Genomic DNA, 19,481 nt, shown 5'->3' with positions numbered 1-19,481 from the left:
TTTTATGAAATATGATTTTTTTCTTGACCATTCATTGCTTATGTAATTTATATGTTGAACAAAGTTTTTTGTTGCTTGAATACAATGTATACGCATATATGAATGCATTTGAAAATTATTAGTGTTTGAACCTTACTTTATGAGATTTTTTTTACTATCTGGGTTTCTTTTATACTCTCTTGCCTCCCAACTCTGTGGATAATCTGTGCTCTGTGTTAATTTTACTATAATTTTTTTAAAACTTTTTATCAATTGTAATTTGCTCTAAATATTTTAGATTGATCGTAATAGTGCTGGATATCTTAAAATACCTGATGATGATGAAGAAGAAGATGAATTTGGCTATACTAACAGTATGAAGAATTTTTTATATATATTTTTGCTTCATTATCAAACTGTTTAATAATTTTTAAAGAAAGATTTTTCCACCAAACTGTTGCATTTGACTTTAGATAGATATCTATACCTAACTATTAGATGACATTGTATTTATTGATTTATGTATTTTTTTATTTTAATCGAATTTTTGAAATTTATATTCCGTTTTATTAGAATCATTCTTAAACTAGCAAAATTTAAAACACTTTTTTTCATGTTTTGCAAATTACAAACTTGTGTGAATATTTTTTTTCTTGTACACTATTTCAGAGAATTGGGGAAACTGGTCTGCTATGCACAAAAGCATGCATGTTAAAATGTAATTTTCAATGTAGTGTAATGAGACAAAATTTCTTTATTAATTTATATTCGACACTCGGGTAGTCAGCAACAAAATAGAGTTCCATATTATTAACTATTCCTTCAGTATTAAATGCGTGTAACTAAGATAAAAATATGATACAATTTATTATTTTTATTGTATGCCTTTACGTCTCTTAAATATATCTTTTAAATTTTTACATTTTCTAATTTAATTTCTTTTTTGTAGGGAAAGTTGAAAGAAAGTATGGTGATTTTAAAGGTAGTGCGATGTTAGTTGAAATTGAAAAGGGTGCTAATGGATTAGGTGTTAGTTTAGCAGGTAATAAAAATCGCTCTAAGATGAGTACTTTTGTTTGTGGACTGTTCCCAAATGGGAATGCTGCAAGAACAGGTACAATTTTAGTTGGAGATGAATTGTTGGAGGTAAGATAAATTCAGTTGAAATAATTAATAAGATTAATTTAATCTGAAACATAATTATTTTCTTTGAAATTCAAAAGTTAAAGTTATTTTTAGTTTTAATTTTTATCAATTTTCCATTTCAAGTAATGTTTTAATCCATATTCTTTAAATGTTTTAATCTTAGTGTCATACATTTATGCCTTTTGAATATTTTGGCCCAAAAATTCCGTGTATTAAATAAAAATTAGTATATTAAAATTAGTAAATAAAAATTAGTATATCCTCTAATTATAAAAATTTATTTCTTTTTAATTTTATAACCCATTACAGTGTAAAGAAAATGTAATTTCATTGATTGGTAATGCTGAATCATAATGTAGATTATGAAAAAATGACCAATGACAGATAACTGTTAAAAATTTTAATTTGAATACATTTTTTAAAAACATCCATTTTTTCTTCTTTTTTATTTGGCTTTTTGGTAGTAATGTCCTATTATTTCTATAAAACTTATATTTGTTCTTTCTTTGCTAATCATTTCATTTTTAGTATCATTCTTGACAGAATTTATATTCATTAAGATATCTATTTATGATAAAGATTATGTATTGTTTATTAATAATCATTATGTTTTTCATGTAATAATTTAAAAATTCTTATATTTCTTTACTTTGAAACTGAGAAACATATATTTTAAATGAGAGGGGAAAATATAAATCACATCTTAATGAAGTTGGTCGCAGCTTCTTCTATATAATTGAAAATTATTTTAGATAACTTTGAGTAAATACAATAGATAATTAAAATATTTGTATAACTTTGTGTAAATTAATTAATATAATTTTATGTCTTAAACTAACAGGTGTTTAAATGAGAAAGAAAAATTTGGGACATAGCTAAATGTACCACTGTTTTCTATTTATTAATTAGAAATGGCTTAGAATAATTTCGTATAAATAATTCTTATATGTGTAATTGTTTTGAGATACTTAATAGTCAAAAAATAAATATTACTATCTACGATAAAATACTGGATACTTTGCAATTTTCAAAATTATATATTCAATATCTTCCTCTATAGTTTTCAATTTCTTATTTAATATATTCATTTTGAAATTTCAGTCATCTTAAATTTGACTCAATGTTTTCCGCTATAGGTGAATGGAATTGTGTTATACAACCGGTGTCATTTAAATGTTTCGGCTACAATTAGAGGGATAATGACAAAAACATGCAAGTTTGTTATTCTGAGGTAAGTTTATTCTAAAACTTTATTAATTTTAATGCTTATTTATTTCATTTAAAACCTGCAAAATTGTTTACACCCTTTGATCTAACATATTAAATATTTATTAGTGGCAGAAAAGTTTGTATTTCAACATTCATAATAAGTTCAATTCGAATTATAAAATCGGCAGATAAATGGGTGTTAATAATAGCCAGATCAAGGCAAATAATATATATATATATATATATATATGTCACGTCGAAAGACCGAAATCGGTGGTTGTTGACTTTCACCGGTTAATGTCGACAAACATCAAATACGTCGGTGAAAGATCGAATATTTCATTACATTCTTGTACATTCGGACCCTCACTGGTGTATGTCGACAATCACAGATATGCTTTGGTGAACGTCCGAATTATTTATTACATTCGATTTGATATGAATTTAGTGGATATAATTACATTTTTTCGATATTTTAACCCTACACTGATGTTTTTTTAGGGTTAAGCGCCACTGCCCGGTATACCCTACACTGATGTTTTTTTAAGGTTAAGTGCCACTACCCAGTATACCCTACACTGATGTTTTTAAGGTTAAGTGCCACTGCCCGGTATACATTTGCCTGGTATACCCTACACTGATGTTTTTTTAAGGTTAAGTGCCACTGCCCGGTATATATTTGCCCGATACTCCAAACACTGATGTTTCTTCTAATCTATCGTCAGTAAGTATTAAAATATAGAATAAATATAAATATAGTAATATTAACAAATAAATTAATATTAAATCGGATATAACAAATATTTTGGACATTCACCAAAGCGACTATGTGATTGTTGACATTCACCGGTGAGAGTCTGAAATAAGGGTATTTAGCAAATATTTTGGACATACACCAAGCAACTATGTGAATGTTGACATTCACCGGTGAATGTCGACATTCTCCAGATTTCGGTGTTTTACTGTAACATATATATATATAAATGGTTATCAACAGTTTTTTATGGTGTGTAAATATTTAGTTTTGGGAGTCCTGAATTCTTGAACTTAATTAAGAAATTAAGAGAAACTTATTGAAATGACAATAAGAAAAATGGGACACTAGTAATTTGGCACACATTCTTTTGATCGAAAGACATCTTTATACAACCTAACTTGTATTCACTGTACTCAAATTTCTGCATTATTTCATATAGCTAGGAATTATGTCAGAAAAACTGTGTATTTTTGCAAGAAGTCTTCATTCATGTTGATTTTCTGCCATGTTTTAAGCAAAACAATAGCATATTTTAAAGTAGAGCTCTGTCATATTTTAAGTAAAGTATTGGATGTTTTTAAGCATCTTAGAGTATTCGGTGATGTTTTGACTTTTTCTATTATTTAAATTTTTTATACCCCCCTCCCTTTAAAATTTATATTTAATTTTGTTTTAAGTTATATAGTTATCTTTGATATGAAACTATCTAGTTCGGCCATTAGCTTATGACTTCAGTATTTGTAACTGCAATGTTACTAAATGAAATAGATCAGTCTCCATGATGTTGAGCTAACCAAGGAATGATTTTCATAGTTTTTCTCCTCATATAATGTAATTGTAGATTAGTTCCATCAAAAAGTCCTTCATTAAGGCTAGTTTCTCCCAATGTTTAATCCAAAAGTTTCCTTGTCTTCTACGGTGAGTTCAAAATCACAAGACAAAGGAGTTGAACATTGATTGTCATAAACTCAGAATTTGGTCGGCTCTTTAACGCTGGTTTTAAAAATAAAACAAAATGCTTACTATGGTAATAAAAAAATTATTATTGATGTTTGCAAATGAAGGTCCTGAGGCAGTATAATGATGATCCACATTTTAAAATCAAGCAGGTAAATAATTTTTTGTTAAAAAAAAGCAGTTTTGACGATATCTGAAAACAATATTAAAGAACAGTTTATAAAAAATGTCACCTTCAAGAAAAGTGTGACTTATCACGGTGTTGCCCTTCAAATACATATGTATATTTTAGCTAACAATTTATGTTTTGAACTTTTTAGGAAAGAAAATAGTATTGAGGAAATGGCTGTTAAGCCTCTTACACATTTCCCTATGGACTTAGAAAATGAGGTATGATTTTTCATTGAACTTTCTTTGTTTCTTTAACTCAGCTTTTCCCATTAAGGTGAAAGTTATAAACTAGAATAATACAAAAGTAAAGAAAGTTTGGGTTTTATGCTGCATTACATGCAGTCATTGATCACATAGTTGCCCTCAAGCTGTACCCCTTGTCTTACAGTTTCAGTGCTGTGTGCTTATTTTTCAATTTAGAGACTATTTTTGAAATTGCATGCATTCATAAAAATATTCTGTTAAGTGTGTTCAGGAATCTTGATTTGTAGTAAGTATTTCACATGTGGACAAAATCTCCTAATTTATTTGAAAGATTTGTTTAATGAGCCTGGCTTCAAATTTTTTTTTTTAAAAATTGAAGCAGTTGTTGGTTTCTTACTAAACAAAGCAGCGATATTTGTTTAGTAAGTTTCTTTGAATATAATTTACTATTTTTCTCACAAATAGCTTATTAATTGAACAATTATATGGTAAAAACAATATACCTGTTAGTTTATAAATTTCTGTGGAATTGAAATTTTTTTTTTTTTTTTTACATTTTAGAATTTTTGTTCTTTTTTTGTTTCAACTATTTTATGTGTTTTTCATTTTATTACTTTTTTCTAGTTCTGTTAATTATGTAGTTCTTTTACATAGGATGAATGCATATTCTTGTATAACATTTTGAAAATTGAAAAAACAAATAGTTCGTTGGATTTTATCCTTGAAGTCGTTTTCTATTGCAGCAACCATTTTAAAGTTTGAAGACTTGGAATTAAAAAAATGGCTTGCAATGTAATGAAATTCAATTTTGAGTTAGATGGGTGGTGCAATTTACCAGCAATCACATGCTTCACATAGTATAGTTTATAGCTGTTTTTTTTTATTATTATTCAAGTTAAATTAAGATTAGTTACATTTCTGTAGTCAAGCATAACTCTCTGATATTTATTTATTTTTATTAATATAAATTTTTTTCACTTAAGAAATAAAACATTTTTTTCTCTATTTTCAGTTAATGTTTTTCATGTATTGAAAATGCAAGTGTACACAACTTTAATTATATATAGTTTCATTACATGCATTGTTTTATTTCATATATTGTTTTATTACATTTATTGTTTTATTGCATACACTGTTTTTAGAAAATGGAAGATATTATAGCTGCTCATCCAGGAGTGCGGATGATTACAACCAAAAAGGTGAATTATTACAATTTTTTTGAAACTTCAATTGTGCATTGAAATGCTTCTTAGCTTTTAAAAATAATTTTCATGAAATTATGTATTTACAGAATTTAGAAAAATTGCTTTTATATTTTTAGGGTGACTGTGGTTTAGGAATCATGATTTTAGAAGGAAAACATGCAGAATTAGGTCGAGGTATTTTTATATCTGATATGCAGAAAGGTAGTCCTGCTGAAAAGGTATGCTATATTACCTAAACTGTTTATTTTTTTACTATTTATTTTGGAAATAGCAATAAAATTTATTTTGTAGACTTGCAGTTTTTTATTTTGGCATATTTTTTATTGCAGTCTGGGCTTAGTGTTGGTGATATGATATTAGCTGTTAACAAAATGAAACTTATTGGTGCTGATTATGAGTTGGTATGTCTTTTTATTTTAAGTTCATAAAGTAAATTTTTAAATGCTGTATAGTTTAGTTGGAATAAATTTTGAAAACTTATATTCTAAAACAATATTCTTTGTGTTTCGGGCACTGAAATATCGTTATGAAGAACTGTGGAACCCCAGCTGCAAATAGAAGTCCATCCAGCTTCAGATCCATGTGTACCAGCTTGTCTAGGAATTAAAACTGGCCTGGCTGCAATGAGGACCACATTGTCACAATCATGCCATTGGTCATAATATTGTGGACCCCTAACCTCTATTACCCCTATGGCTCATAGCAGGATTTAGCTCGAATACTTTTTATGTATTCGAAAACTAGATACTTTTCTTAATTTAGTGATGTGATGCCACAATATGCATTACATATTTCTTAGCTTTTAAAATTTCTTTAATTTCGTAAACTTATTTTTTTAATTATTCTTAACCAAATTTTAATTAAATTAAACCAATTGTTTAATTTTTGTTAACATTTATAAAAAGGGAATATAAAATATTTTATTCTTTTCTTAATGATCAACGTAACGGCTAACTTAGTATTAATTCACTGTTGCGACCAACTCGAAAACAAAAATCTATTTTGAACTCTTTATACTTTATTTCTTACCACAAAAATGTTTCTGTTACATGGTTATACTAATTCGAAGTCTTTTTGGCAATTTATTTTCACCAAATTATTTTCAAATTTAATATTGGTTATGGGGTGTTGGCTTCATTTTTGGCTATGTTATCTTATGATAAATCACCAACCTTGGATCTCTTCTCATGCTCCTAACTGTCTGTTGGGAACTATTCAATAACTTTTTAATTTGACTTTTGATTAGGCAGGTCATGGGGGATTTATCTCCCATGACCCTTGAGATTAGTCCTTATTAATATTATTATTCAAAATTTATTGTTTAACTTAGAGAGTTTTATTATGGATAAAATATGATTTTGTATCTGGAGCTCTACAAATACTAAATAAAAGTTTTATCATAATTGTGATCCAGTTTTCATCTTCAACTGTCATTTTCGTTATTCTGTTTTCACCACGATGTTCAATTAGTCAATCATACAATTCCAACCGCACCTAATTTTATCATTATATAAAATATACTAGAGAAAACCCTTGAATTATATCTGAAATAGTTTCCTACAAATATTCCTATTTTTTATGTTTAAGCACATTTGCTATCGATCTCACACCAGCCTGTGATATGATAACCAATAAAATAGCATCACACACTGGTGCTAAATTGGCAATAAATGATGCATTAGAAATAGAAAAGTTTCAAATTTGTTGATGACACAAGACAAAATATTTGTCCACAACTTTTCATCATTTGTAGCAAAAATATCATTATCTAATACCTAGATATGATCCATGGTGGCTCAGTGGTTAAGGTAATGAACTGCCATTATGAAGAACTGAGATTTGTTCCCTGATGGCGGCCTGAATCCTAACTATCTTTAGATCAATGGGTGGAAGCTTGTCTGGTAAGTAACAGCGGTTGGTGCACAATGCTTCCAACATTGTCTCCATCATGGTGTTGGTCACGAAATTGTGAACTCTTAATCTCCACGACCACTATGGCCAACAATGATCAGATTTAGGAATGCTTTAATTTAATACCTAAATATTCGAAAATTCTTTAGAACGAAAATTCTCAATAGAATGTGTAAAGGGATTCTAAGTTTAAAATTAGGCTATTTTTTAAAAGTATGAATATTAAGGCCAAGTGCATTAAAATGTGTTTGATCTGTAAAGTTAATTTCTCCGAGGCTTTCTAATAACTTAAAACGTTTCACTTTTAGGCTGCTTCTGTCTTAAAGAATGAAGATGGCCCTATAACTTTTCTAGTTGTTAATTCACAAAAACCTGGTTCTTCCTCCAGCCCAGTGCACAATGATATCAATCACGAAAAGAAACCCAGAAATAGCTTAATACCTCTACCTGAAACAAATGGCCGTCGTAAAAGTAAGTGTTCTTTTGGCTGAGTTATTGCTTTTCTTTATTATTGTAATTTTATCTGAGAGAAAAAAAACTAATACATTCAGACTTGATTTATATTTGTTTAAATGCTAAAGTATGATGATTTCCATTCGTTTTTATTTTAATTCATCATGCATCATCAATTTAATGCATCATCATGTTTTAAAAGTGATTTGTGCTTTATAAAAGCATACATATTCATCCAAATTCAGTGGATTAATGTGATTTGCAGTGTTGTTCACAGTATAAATTTTTTAATGTTAAATTTAAATAGTTAGAGTTTATTAACCCTTACACGATTGGTTAATTTTCAAGAAAACGGTCCTAAAAGTGACTATTTTGCCAAATACACGTATTTGATTAGTGCTGGCATTTAGTTTAAAATAAACTATCTACAATTGCCTTAAAAATATCCTGGTACTGCCATCTGGCGTGTAAAATGTGAAATAAAATGTTTTCTGGAAAAAAGAGATGAATTAGTTTCATTCTTATTGGTGCATTACTACTGAACGCTCCAGCCTGGAAATTTCACGGGAGCGAGAAATGGAGGGCGAAACCTCACCCCGTCATTTTCATGGAAGCAAGAAGGAAGGGGTAACCTTTTGGTACAATCACAAATGGGTGGATCATTTTTACATCCACTAATGTATGCGTGATTAGTTTGTCATGCTGAGAATCGTGAAGACTAAAATGTTATTTTCGACATTCAGAGGGTTGAACATGAATTGCATTGAAGCAGCTACAGTGCTTATTGCCATTTGAACATGCTTTATTTCTTTTTTCTAATTAAAGTTTATAATTTAATATGGTTCTAGTTAACTTTTGTATGCATAAATTTTATTTCTACTGCACAAATATATTTTAATTAAATATTATTACATATAATGAGGGAGATGTTTTTTAACATATATCTTAAGAGTTAAATAACAATGAATAAAAGGTATTTCAAATGCTTGGAAGTTCTTATGTCAAAAGAATTAATCTAATTAGCTATTTTTTGGAGATTAGCATTTGTTATGTGTTTCTACATCTTGAGATTAGATGATGACAATTACTTTAGGTTGGTTAATTACTTTTTAATTTTTGGAACTGTGGGTTTCTAAGTATGTCTGTAAAATATAATGATGATGGAAAATGTTATGTTTTTTAAATTAATTACTTTGTCTTAATAAGCAATTCTACATAAAAAGATGAAAAAAAATTGAAATATATTTCATTGCTATGGAAAATTTAAATAAATGCTTTTGTTATATTTAATTGAATTCTCCATTTATTCAGTATTGAGAAAGAGAGAAACTTAACTTTCCAAATATAGAGCCCCTGTATAAAAGTGTATGGAAATTTCCTGTTACACATTACCCTCCCATTGAATAACATGGGGGAAATCAGTTGTTTGATACCGGAAAGCTTGCAGCTAAAAGTTCGGAAAAAGCTGCGAATAACGCTGACAGTGCTAAAATTGGTTTCTTTCTTTGTGTCTCAATTGTTTGCTTAGTTGCAATATAAAGTTTAATACAAAGTATATGTGAAATTATTTTTGAGTCAGGGCTCAAAAAATCCACAAATTGTATTCCCTAAACTTAAAGCTTTGCGTGACCAAATTTTTTTTCTTTGATTGCATATTGATAAAAATTTGTGACCGTATTTATTATTAATCTGACAAAAGAAAAAACTTTAACAACATTATATTTACATTAACCTTTTTATTTTAAGTATTCGGTATTATTAGCAAAAAATATATTAATTACAAGTAAGTATTGAAAGAGTTACCTGAGTGGATATTTCATTCGCTTTAAAAATAAACAAATAGGAAATAACAGTCAAAATGTTTCAAGCGCTTCAAAAATAAGTGCCGATTTTCAAGACTTGCCAGGCATAAAAGTAAAAAAAAAAGTTTTGAAATAAAAAATGTAAAGTTACCAATGAATATGAAAAAATAGAGAAACAAAACAAGAGAAACCATAGAAGGAGAGAGAGAAAAATCGCAGTGGCCGAGAGATAATGAAAACCTATTTTTGAAGCACTTAAAACATGTCAACTGGTTTTTCATATTTGTTTATTTTTGAAGCCAATGAAGCTTACAATCATTTAATATCTTACTGTTACAGTTTCTTGAGATTATTTATTTAATATTGAAAGAGTTGTTTTGCGTTGCTTATTGGTTTTTTTTATACAAAATAGGCATTGATGAAATAAATACAGAGCATTATTATTAAAAAAATAAGTATGATAAGTGGATAAATGCTTTGTATATGCCTATTTTCTTTTGTGTAATCTACAAAATGTTCAATTTTAGCTAATGGATGAAATTTTGAAGATTCTTCTTTTCAATCGATTTTTATTGTTTTTTTCAGTGGTTAATCTGCATAGAATCGTGATTTTAACTCAAAATGTTGCATTGAATCCTTTCTCATAAGTAGATTCTGATGAAATGTATACATACTTACCAGTCATGTGAATTATACTGGAAAAATAACCACTCACCGTGTGGTAACTTACATAAACAACTGGTCACTTTTTCCTTTCTTTTTTTTTGAAAATTGTTTAATGATAAAGGTACATCAACACAAAAAGATTCTGGAGTACAGAATTTTCATTAAAATGTTAATGTCTCCATTTAAAATTTTGATCCTTCAGAATCTAACTATTTGTGATGGAACGATTCATGTGGACAGTATATTTAACTAAATTTTGACACCGGCTCATTAGGTTTGAGGAAAAAGTGGCTACTAAATTTTAAGAAAAGTTGCCGGCCACTGGTTACCAACTAAAAATTTAAATTTTCAGGTCTAATATGAATGCTTAACTGCTATATAAAGTCTAAATTTTTACCTGTATAGCTATATAATTTTCAAAAACTCTTTTGCAGAAGTGTATATAAAAATATTTTTTTTTAGTATCTAATCTATTTTATCTAGTATTTTTTTTTAGTATCTAAGGCAATTTTGAGTGATTTTTTTGTTCATTAAAATCATTGTTTCTTAGGTTCAACCCCTTCTTCCACCTGTCCATCGCCATCCCCAAACAGTGTATCACCAAATTTGCCTGTTTGTCCTATTCCTCCACCTGCTGAGTTTTCTGATCCGTGTGTTACATTAGATTCTGTTGGAAAAGAGATGGTGATTGATATACACCGTGAAAAAAATGGCCTTGGTTTGGGTATAGTTGGTGGTTCAGACACCCCTTTAGTAAGTGTATAAATGCAGTTTGATGATATATTCTTGAGAATATATTATGTATATAATGCATAGAACACTTAATGTAATTATGTTTCGGAATTCATGGAACCTGTATAAGAATGTGTTATAAAATAATGGAATATGTTATAGAAATAAAGAACATATTACAATGTAGAAAAATTTATTCTAACAAATCATTAGATTGGTTTTTAATGAAAAAATCAAGGTCTTATTGTTTTTGTTTGAAATCAATTCTTTTTTTAAATTTGATTTGAAAATGTTACATTTAGTCTATCTTAATCTGATCCCCTAAAATACTTCTTATACATAAAGATTTATATTATGTAGAGTGCTCTGAAATCCCCATTCTTAATATGTATTGTTAGAATCCTTCTAAAAAAAACAAAAATGCTATCAAAATCTGTTGAAACAATATTGAGTAAGAGGGGACGTAAAACATTGAAATCAATTTGTTTCCTTGAGGGAATTTGGCTTCATCGTATAATTGCCTAATTGCATAATTGGCTTTAACTTTTTTTTCCTTCTGAATAGTGTGATAAGTTTCAATGTTTTGTTCGCCACTTTTACTTTGTTTCCTTTCAATTATAATTAAATATTAGTTTGCTACCATTTATGTTTTTACTTCTTTGACTTCATTTTTCACTGAGGTTTTAAAATTATAGGTTTAGGGCAGTCATTGCAGAACATCCTAAAAATTGAGTTAACATCTAAAATATTTTTAGAATTAGCTTGTACAGTTAGGTAGAGGTAAAAAAGAGGCTGGGTGGCTGAATGGTAGCGCTTCACGCTTCTGTGCCACGGATCTGGTGTTTTATCCTCAGACTGAGCAGAATTGACTCAGCCTTTTATCCCTTCAGTGGGTGGATTAAATGAGTATCAAGCATGTTTGGAGACTAAACACTGGTGGTTCTGTATTTGACTGACCATACACCTAGAACATCCTTTCCTGCACCCCAGAGCCCAAGGGCAACAAAACTGGGTTGGGCACAGAAAACCTTGGCCTTCCATGTGCTTACATGCTACTGAATTTGATTTAGTGGTTAAGAAATTCCATAGACTATTCAGATAATAAAGTCAAATCAAATTTTATATAATTAAGAATAAATTAATTTCTAATGAAACTATGTTTAGTGTCTGTAAGAAATATAAATGAAAGCTTTTTATGAAATGATTGCTTATTTCTAATCACTGTCTTTATTAGTCATATTTTCAATATATTTATTAAATTTTCCGTATTACTTATTAGTTTTTTTTTATTAATAGTGTGAGGTGTGAGTGATCTGTCTACATTATCACAAATATATACATATATATATATATATATATATATTGTTGAAATTCAGTATGCATGATGCTGTTTTTCACCATTTGTTCACTCTTTGTTTAATCTCTTTTTATGTTTTATACACTTTAATCTTGGAATTTTCATTTACTTTCTAAGGTGTTTACTAGTTTGTTAAAGTTTTTTAAACGCATGAATTTGTAAGCTGGATTTGTATAAAATGTTTAGAAATAGTTCCTTATTTTTCTGTTTTCTAAATAGGGTTGTGTAATAGTTCATGAAATTTATGCTAATGGCGCTGCTGCTCTAGATGGAAGGCTAAAACCTGGTGATCAGATCCTTGAGGTAATGCTTTCTACTTATTAATAATACTGTGGAATAATAGATTCATTTTTAAAGCAGTTTTTTTTTTTGAAGTTCTATATTGTTATGGAGAAGGTTATAGTGAATTAGTCTGAGTTAATTAAAAAGCTTTGCTAATAGAATGTAATGTATATGGTTGTTATGGAGAAGGTTATAGTGAATTAGTCTGAGTTAATTAAAAAGCTTTGCTTAATGTGATGTAATTGGCTTATTTTAATTTAATAACCAATTTAATTAGCTTAGACTTTTTATTTTTATAACCAATATAATTGGCTTATGTTTTTCATAAATGTTTACTGTGCGTTATGTTAAAATGTGATTCATTTTTATGATAGTGTCATACTTTGAATTTGAATCTATTTATTTGAAAAAATTTTTTGTCATTTTCTTGGTTTAAATTTTTTTTTTCTCAAGTGCTTTTAATTTCATAGATTTTTGTGTCACAATTTGTCTACTTAAATTTTTATTACTAATTTGAATGAAAGTTTGATTAATCTAATTATCTTTCTTTTTTGGCTAAAATTATAGCTTCCAAAAACCAGCATTACATTTTCTAAGAAATGCCATACTTATTGAATGGACAATTGCATTTACCTGCTGTTGTAACTCAATTAATAGGCCAAACATTTATAACTGCCTTTTTTAATATTTTTAAAAAAACTATTTATGAAAAGTAAAATTATTTTTATTAATAATACAATAAATTGTTTTAGCATATATTCAACTTTATTTGTATCTTAAAATAATTTTTCAATGTACAAGTAAAGTTTAATGTGTGCTAAAATGATTCATTGTTCATTGCATAGCTAAGAATTTTTATGAACAGGAATTCAAACTTTTTATTTTATTCACAATATGAATTTCTATAAAAAATAAATTTTTTCTTTCTTTGTCTTTATTTTTACTTTCTCATTATACGCAGTAAAATATTGTTTTAATTTTGTCACCTATTTAGTGCAGTGCAGTTCTGTGTAAGTATTCAGTACAATGTTAATTTAACAAATAATTTATTTTTTTTATTCTTTAAATAAAATAAGACTTGTAATATGTCCTTTGACGAAATATTAAAGCCGAGTGTATTTAGTACGGTTTTATTGTATTTATTGTACATTTAGTACAAATACATATTATTATTGTACTAAATAATAGAATATTGAAATAGTATTGTCTTACATTTTAGATTAGTAAACATGATGTTAGAGGAGCTACTCATGTAGAAGCCATTAATTTACTCAGGCATTCCATACCAGTTGTAGAATTACGCATTTATAGGCATAAAGAGACTAGTGAAGTTTCATCTTTGGCCGAGTTTACTGTTGAATTTTTCAAGAAACCAGGTCGTGGTCTGGGATTAAGTATTGTTGGAAAACATAATGCTCCAGGAGTTTACATTTCAGAAGTGGTCAGTAACATTTTTTATGTCTTAAATAAAGTTCAAATTTTTAAAATTTCTGTTATTCATGCACTGGGAATGATATTTTTTTATATTGTGATGAATTTCGAATGTTGTAAATTTCCAAGCAAAAAATGTTTTTGTTTTTGAAATTATTATCTAAAAAGCAAAAACCAGTATTTACAGAGCAGAGAATTTATTTTAAAATGAGTTTTTTTTGTTAAATCAGTGTAATTTTTTACAATTTTACTTCCGTAATGCTCTTTTCTTTTACCTCTTGATCCAAAAGTTGGTCATTCTTAGAGAAAAGTTTTCATACATAATTGGTCTCACTGTGAGGCGGTTGCAATGTTACAACTCAACATGACTTTCTGGCTGGACATCTTTTTCAAAATTGGTGTCTTTTCTGTGTCTAAAACTGGTGTCATACTGCTGTACACTTTGCAGGAAACACATCATTGTGGATGGTCATTAATTTTTCTTGGAAATTTTTCTTTTAGAAATGAAATAATAGTTTCAAAATCAATAGAAATTTTCAGTTTTATGGATATAAAATCTAACAAAATTAAAATTTTTTCCATTGAATTAAGCCCAACCTTATTTTATTAAATAGTTTTTATCAGGTTCAATGTCTCGAACTTGATTAAATATTAAAAACAAATTATAATATTTATTTTTTGTGTCTTTACCCAAAGAAGAATGACTCATTAGTTTTCTTTAGCAGCATGAAATTTATATTAAAAAATTATTGAAGTGAAATTCATAAGAAAACTTGAATGTCTTTTTAATTATTTTATTTATTGAATGAAATAAAAAGTGTTAAATATTGTAAATGATGGAATCAGCTGTGAAATTAATTATATTAATTTTTACTTTAATTTTGTTTAGAAAAATATGAAGTTTGGAACTATTTGGTTGAATCTTATAATTTAATCTTTGTTTAATGCTTATTTTTTACTTTCAAACTGTGATCACTATTTACCAATATTAACCTATTAAATTTTTAACTTTGATCATGGAAGAGAAAATACAATTCTTCTCGGATAACTTGAATTTTCTTTTTTTTAATTATTATTAATTTGTTAATAATGTATCTTTTAAATAGTATTTTTTAATCATTGCTTGTGCTAAAATGTTAATTTTAGATTAAAGGTGGCGTTGCTGATGTAGATGGGAGTCTAATGATAGGGGACCAAATTTTAGAAGTAAATGGGCAAAACTTAAAGGAAGCTGATCAAGAAATTGCTGCTATTTTATTAAAGGTAAGCTTAAATTAAATACATCCTTTTTATCCTTTAGGCATTGTTGATTAATTAATATATTTCACCCTGAGGTGCTTTCTGATAAATTATTTTTATAAATTGCTTACTCGTTCTTATTGACCAAAAAGCAGTTTTTTAAAATTTAGTTAATTAACTCAATTTTATTAATAAACTGTAAACATAAAGGCTTTAGATTGTATGAATAAAATAAGGTGTAATGATGTTCATTTTTCACTTTACTGTATTGATACCAAATATAAATATAAATGTCATCAAATTATCTTTTTTGTATATTTCTCCCTTAAATAGTAACAAAAAAAAACACATTTTTTGTTTCTCTTTTAATGAAAATAGACTAACTACTTTTAATTTGTTGTAAACAGGCAATTTTTTAACTTTAATATTTTGACAGTGACTTTGAGGCTTGTCATAGCAGGCTTCCCTTAACATGCTGCACTTTTCCCATAAGGCATTTACTTTATCCAAAATTTAAATTAATATTGTACACAAATACAATTATATCTGCTTATTAATTAAAAAAAATGATAATAAGATTTAGAATAAACTGTTTTTCTTTAAGCAAGTATACTGAAAATTAGTTTATTTGTTATATAGGAAAAGAATTATTTTTTCCTTATTTTACTGGAAATTTTTTTAATCATTAAAGTTCTGTAGTATTTTTTTCTTTTTTTGCTTAGCTTTCTGTGAGTATATTTTTATATTGCTGTCATGTGATGTATCCAATTGCCTTAATGTTTATCTTGAACAGCTTTGTGATATTACTAACAAAAGCAATTCCTTATAATTATTTCTATATTTTTATTGTAAAGCATAATCTCTATGATTTAAAGTTTCTCTTCCCCCCATCCTAAATTTATTTCAAACCTTACATTTTAATTTTTCAGACTTGTGTAGGAAATATTAATATGAAAATCGGGAGACTAAAATGTGAAATAAATCTTCCACCTAGAAGATCGATGCACTAAAAAAATGCTTCTTATAAGTAAGTGATTGATACTCATTGATTGTTTGTTTAAATTTTATTATTTTTTATTCTTCAGTATAGCTTAGAAAATTCGAAGTTACCAAATTAGAAATTCTAACCAAATAAGAAATTCTAAATAAACCAAATTAGAAATTCTAAATATCTAAAAATTTAGATAATACATGTTCTCTCAAACAATCAAAATAGTAAGAGATTACTTCTTTTACCAAGGATGTAGCCAATAAACTTCGTCTAAGTGCCCAGTAGCAGAATTTTTGTGATCAGTCAGCAGCAAAATCATTATAAATTCAAAATTGTGTGAGATTTTAGCACTGTCAGACCAAGACTAAATTCTAAATATTAGGCTTAGTGTAGCATGTGTATAGAAAAATTAACACATAAATAAAAAAATAGTAAAAGCTTTCAACAATATTATAAATAATAAAAAATTTAAAATTAAATTTATTATTCTAATTAATTATTATTCTATTAAATTTATTATTCTAATTAATTATTATTCTAATAAATTTATTATTCTAATTAATTATTATTCTATTAAATTTATTATTCTATTAAATTTATTTTTCTAATTAATTATTATTCTATTAAATTTATTATTTTAAAATTTATTATTCTAATTAAAAAATTTTGTGCACACTTAAAAACAAATGGAATAATTTAAGATTAAAAATGTTTTAAGTTCTTATGCAAACAACTACAAATATCAATTAGAGCTTTTGAAAATTAAGAATTTATATTTTTAATTTTTCTTGTTTTTTAATTTTCAAAATTTCATTAATTTAAAGTAACTTTGTTCCTTTTTTTTCTTTTAAATTTGAGATTAAAATTTATCTACTGATGCTGAGATGATTATTTAAAAAAAAAAAATTGATTTGAAAAGCAGTTTGAAGCTGTGCTGGAAAATTGCTACTACTGAGAGTACTACTGCATTTTTTTTCTTAAAATTATACTTTTTTAACCTCTTAACTAATTATCACTTTAAAAAAAGGCAAATGGTTTTTATTACTTCATTGGTTTACTGGATTTTTATTACTTCATACTTACTAGGTTTGAGCCAGCATTTGACTCAAAAATTCTGATTTCTTTTTAATTTAAATTCTTTTCTTCTGATTCTTTTTTTCCCTACTTCTTTAATATTTCTTACCTTTTCAGCTAATTTTAATGACTTATAAGGAGCTTAAACATTTGAAAATACCAGTTAGAGCATATAAACAATACTTAATACACAAAAAAATAATAAAAAATGTTGCAAAATTAATGCTACATTAAATAATTTACAAGAAATGCCACGACTCTAAGACCTAAAGAATGACTACACTTTTGGAGAAAAGTTTCTTTTCAAACTGCCATGAAATTGAGTCTCCTTTGAAAGTGATTTCACAAAAGTGACAGGCTTTAGATGAGAAATGCTTTATAACTCTTTAGGACCTTATGCAATTTGAAAGTACTTTATTTTATGTAGCTCAAAATGTAAAAAGTTCTAAACATTATTATAAAAAATTAAAGGTAATTCATGCACACTTGAATATATTATTTATTTTAAGATCTTATATTATGTGTTATGTAGCAGCTGGGTATTTTTAATGTTAAAATAGTAGCTATGTGAAGAAATCAGTTAAAACTTGTTTAAAATTAATTTAGTACCTAACCTGCACAATCATGCAAGCTCAGTATTAAAGAGATAAGGAAGAAAATCTCGTTTGGTTTTCATTAAAAAGACGTTTTTAGGAACAGTTTTTGCAAAAGCGCCATGACCAGAAATTTAGCATTTCAAAACTAAATGACCAAAAATGGAACAAAAGCATTATAAATCAAATATGTTCTGTTCCGTCATAGCCTATGAAGAAGAATAGCCAGTGCTTCTTTAAACTGTAACTGCTTAACATAAATTTCTTTGGAAAGTTGGATTATTTTTGTTTATTTTCTAAAGGAGATTGAAACACTGAATCAGTTGATGGTAATTGTGCAAATAATTTGAATTATCCAAAGTTAAATTTAATTTATCACCATTGTTTTAATATTATTTTTATGCAGAATTCTGCATACTGAGAAAAATTCTAATTATATAAAATTATTAATTAATTAAGTTCAATTTATGAACTACTGGTACACTATACTATAGTATTATAATACATTATAATATAATGTACACTATATGTAATGTAAATATCTTTTATGCTTGATATTTTACTCTAAGAACACTATTTTCTTATAAACTCTTATTTTCTAACAGTTTTCTGAAATATATTATTAGTTTTTCTAATTTTTGATAATTTAAAACTCTTATATTGTTAATAATTAGCAAATTATTTATTTTGATTTGTGTTCTCGTTGAAAGATTAAGTAATCTTACAGTTTTTTTTGTATTATAAATTTTAAAATATCAAACATATATCCAGAGTTAAATAAAACGCAATTTAAATAAAACTACTGTAATGCTATTGTATTGTCGTTTATATCAAATATGTATATTAATTTCTATTTTTCTTGAAAAATATTTTCAGATGTATAGCACCCAAGTACCTTATATTGATATCCTGTGACTATGCAACTTTTCATCCCTATGCAGATAAAGAAAAATGATTTTTAGACATTTTAAAAAAATATACTGCTTTATAATTTTCACAACTTTTTCCAGTTTCAAATTGTAATGAAAATTTCCAGTTTTATAGAACAATAGATTGTATGAATCTTAATCTCGAATTTGTTAATTTTATCTTCTTACAGATGAAAATAGTACTGAATCCTACTACTTGATATTCAAGTACTTTTAATGAATAATCTAGTTTATCAATTAATGTTGCAATGATGAAGTTTTGAGATATTTATATACTGTTTTGTTATTTTCAAGTTATTTGTAGTCTTGAATTATTGAGTATTTGTTTATATATATTGCTAGTTCATTTTTACATTAATGTGAACTCTCTATATTATCATCTCTACTTTTTGA

At 26.9% G+C, this 19,481-nt stretch overlaps 1 protein-coding gene across 1 annotated transcript in view; it reads left to right on the top strand.

The window, feature by feature from the left end:
• LOC107444469 (multiple PDZ domain protein) overlaps nt 1–19,111 on the top strand; it is a 54,793-nt gene extending 35,682 nt beyond the window's left edge. Inside the window, exons 22-35 of the mRNA XM_016058620.4 lie at nt 278–353; nt 929–1,125; nt 2,262–2,356; nt 4,369–4,438; nt 5,566–5,622; nt 5,745–5,846; nt 5,958–6,029; nt 7,848–8,010; nt 11,011–11,213; nt 12,769–12,852; nt 14,051–14,272; nt 15,409–15,525; nt 16,431–16,528; nt 19,036–19,111. Of these exons, the coding sequence (XP_015914106.1) occupies nt 278–353; nt 929–1,125; nt 2,262–2,356; nt 4,369–4,438; nt 5,566–5,622; nt 5,745–5,846; nt 5,958–6,029; nt 7,848–8,010; nt 11,011–11,213; nt 12,769–12,852; nt 14,051–14,272; nt 15,409–15,525; nt 16,431–16,511 (1,539 nt within the window). The 3' untranslated portion in view covers nt 16,512–16,528; nt 19,036–19,111. The remainder of the gene's footprint in view (nt 1–277; nt 354–928; nt 1,126–2,261; nt 2,357–4,368; nt 4,439–5,565; nt 5,623–5,744; nt 5,847–5,957; nt 6,030–7,847; nt 8,011–11,010; nt 11,214–12,768; nt 12,853–14,050; nt 14,273–15,408; nt 15,526–16,430; nt 16,529–19,035) is intronic.
• The last annotated feature ends 370 nt before the right edge of the window (nt 19,112–19,481 follow it).

Source organism: Parasteatoda tepidariorum, chromosome 6 (genome assembly GCF_043381705.1).
Source record: "Parasteatoda tepidariorum isolate YZ-2023 chromosome 6, CAS_Ptep_4.0, whole genome shotgun sequence".
Classification (NCBI taxonomy): Eukaryota; Metazoa; Arthropoda; class Arachnida; order Araneae; family Theridiidae; genus Parasteatoda; species Parasteatoda tepidariorum.
Note: the sequence above shows the minus strand (reverse complement) of the source record. Positions and strands in the feature narration are given on the sequence as shown.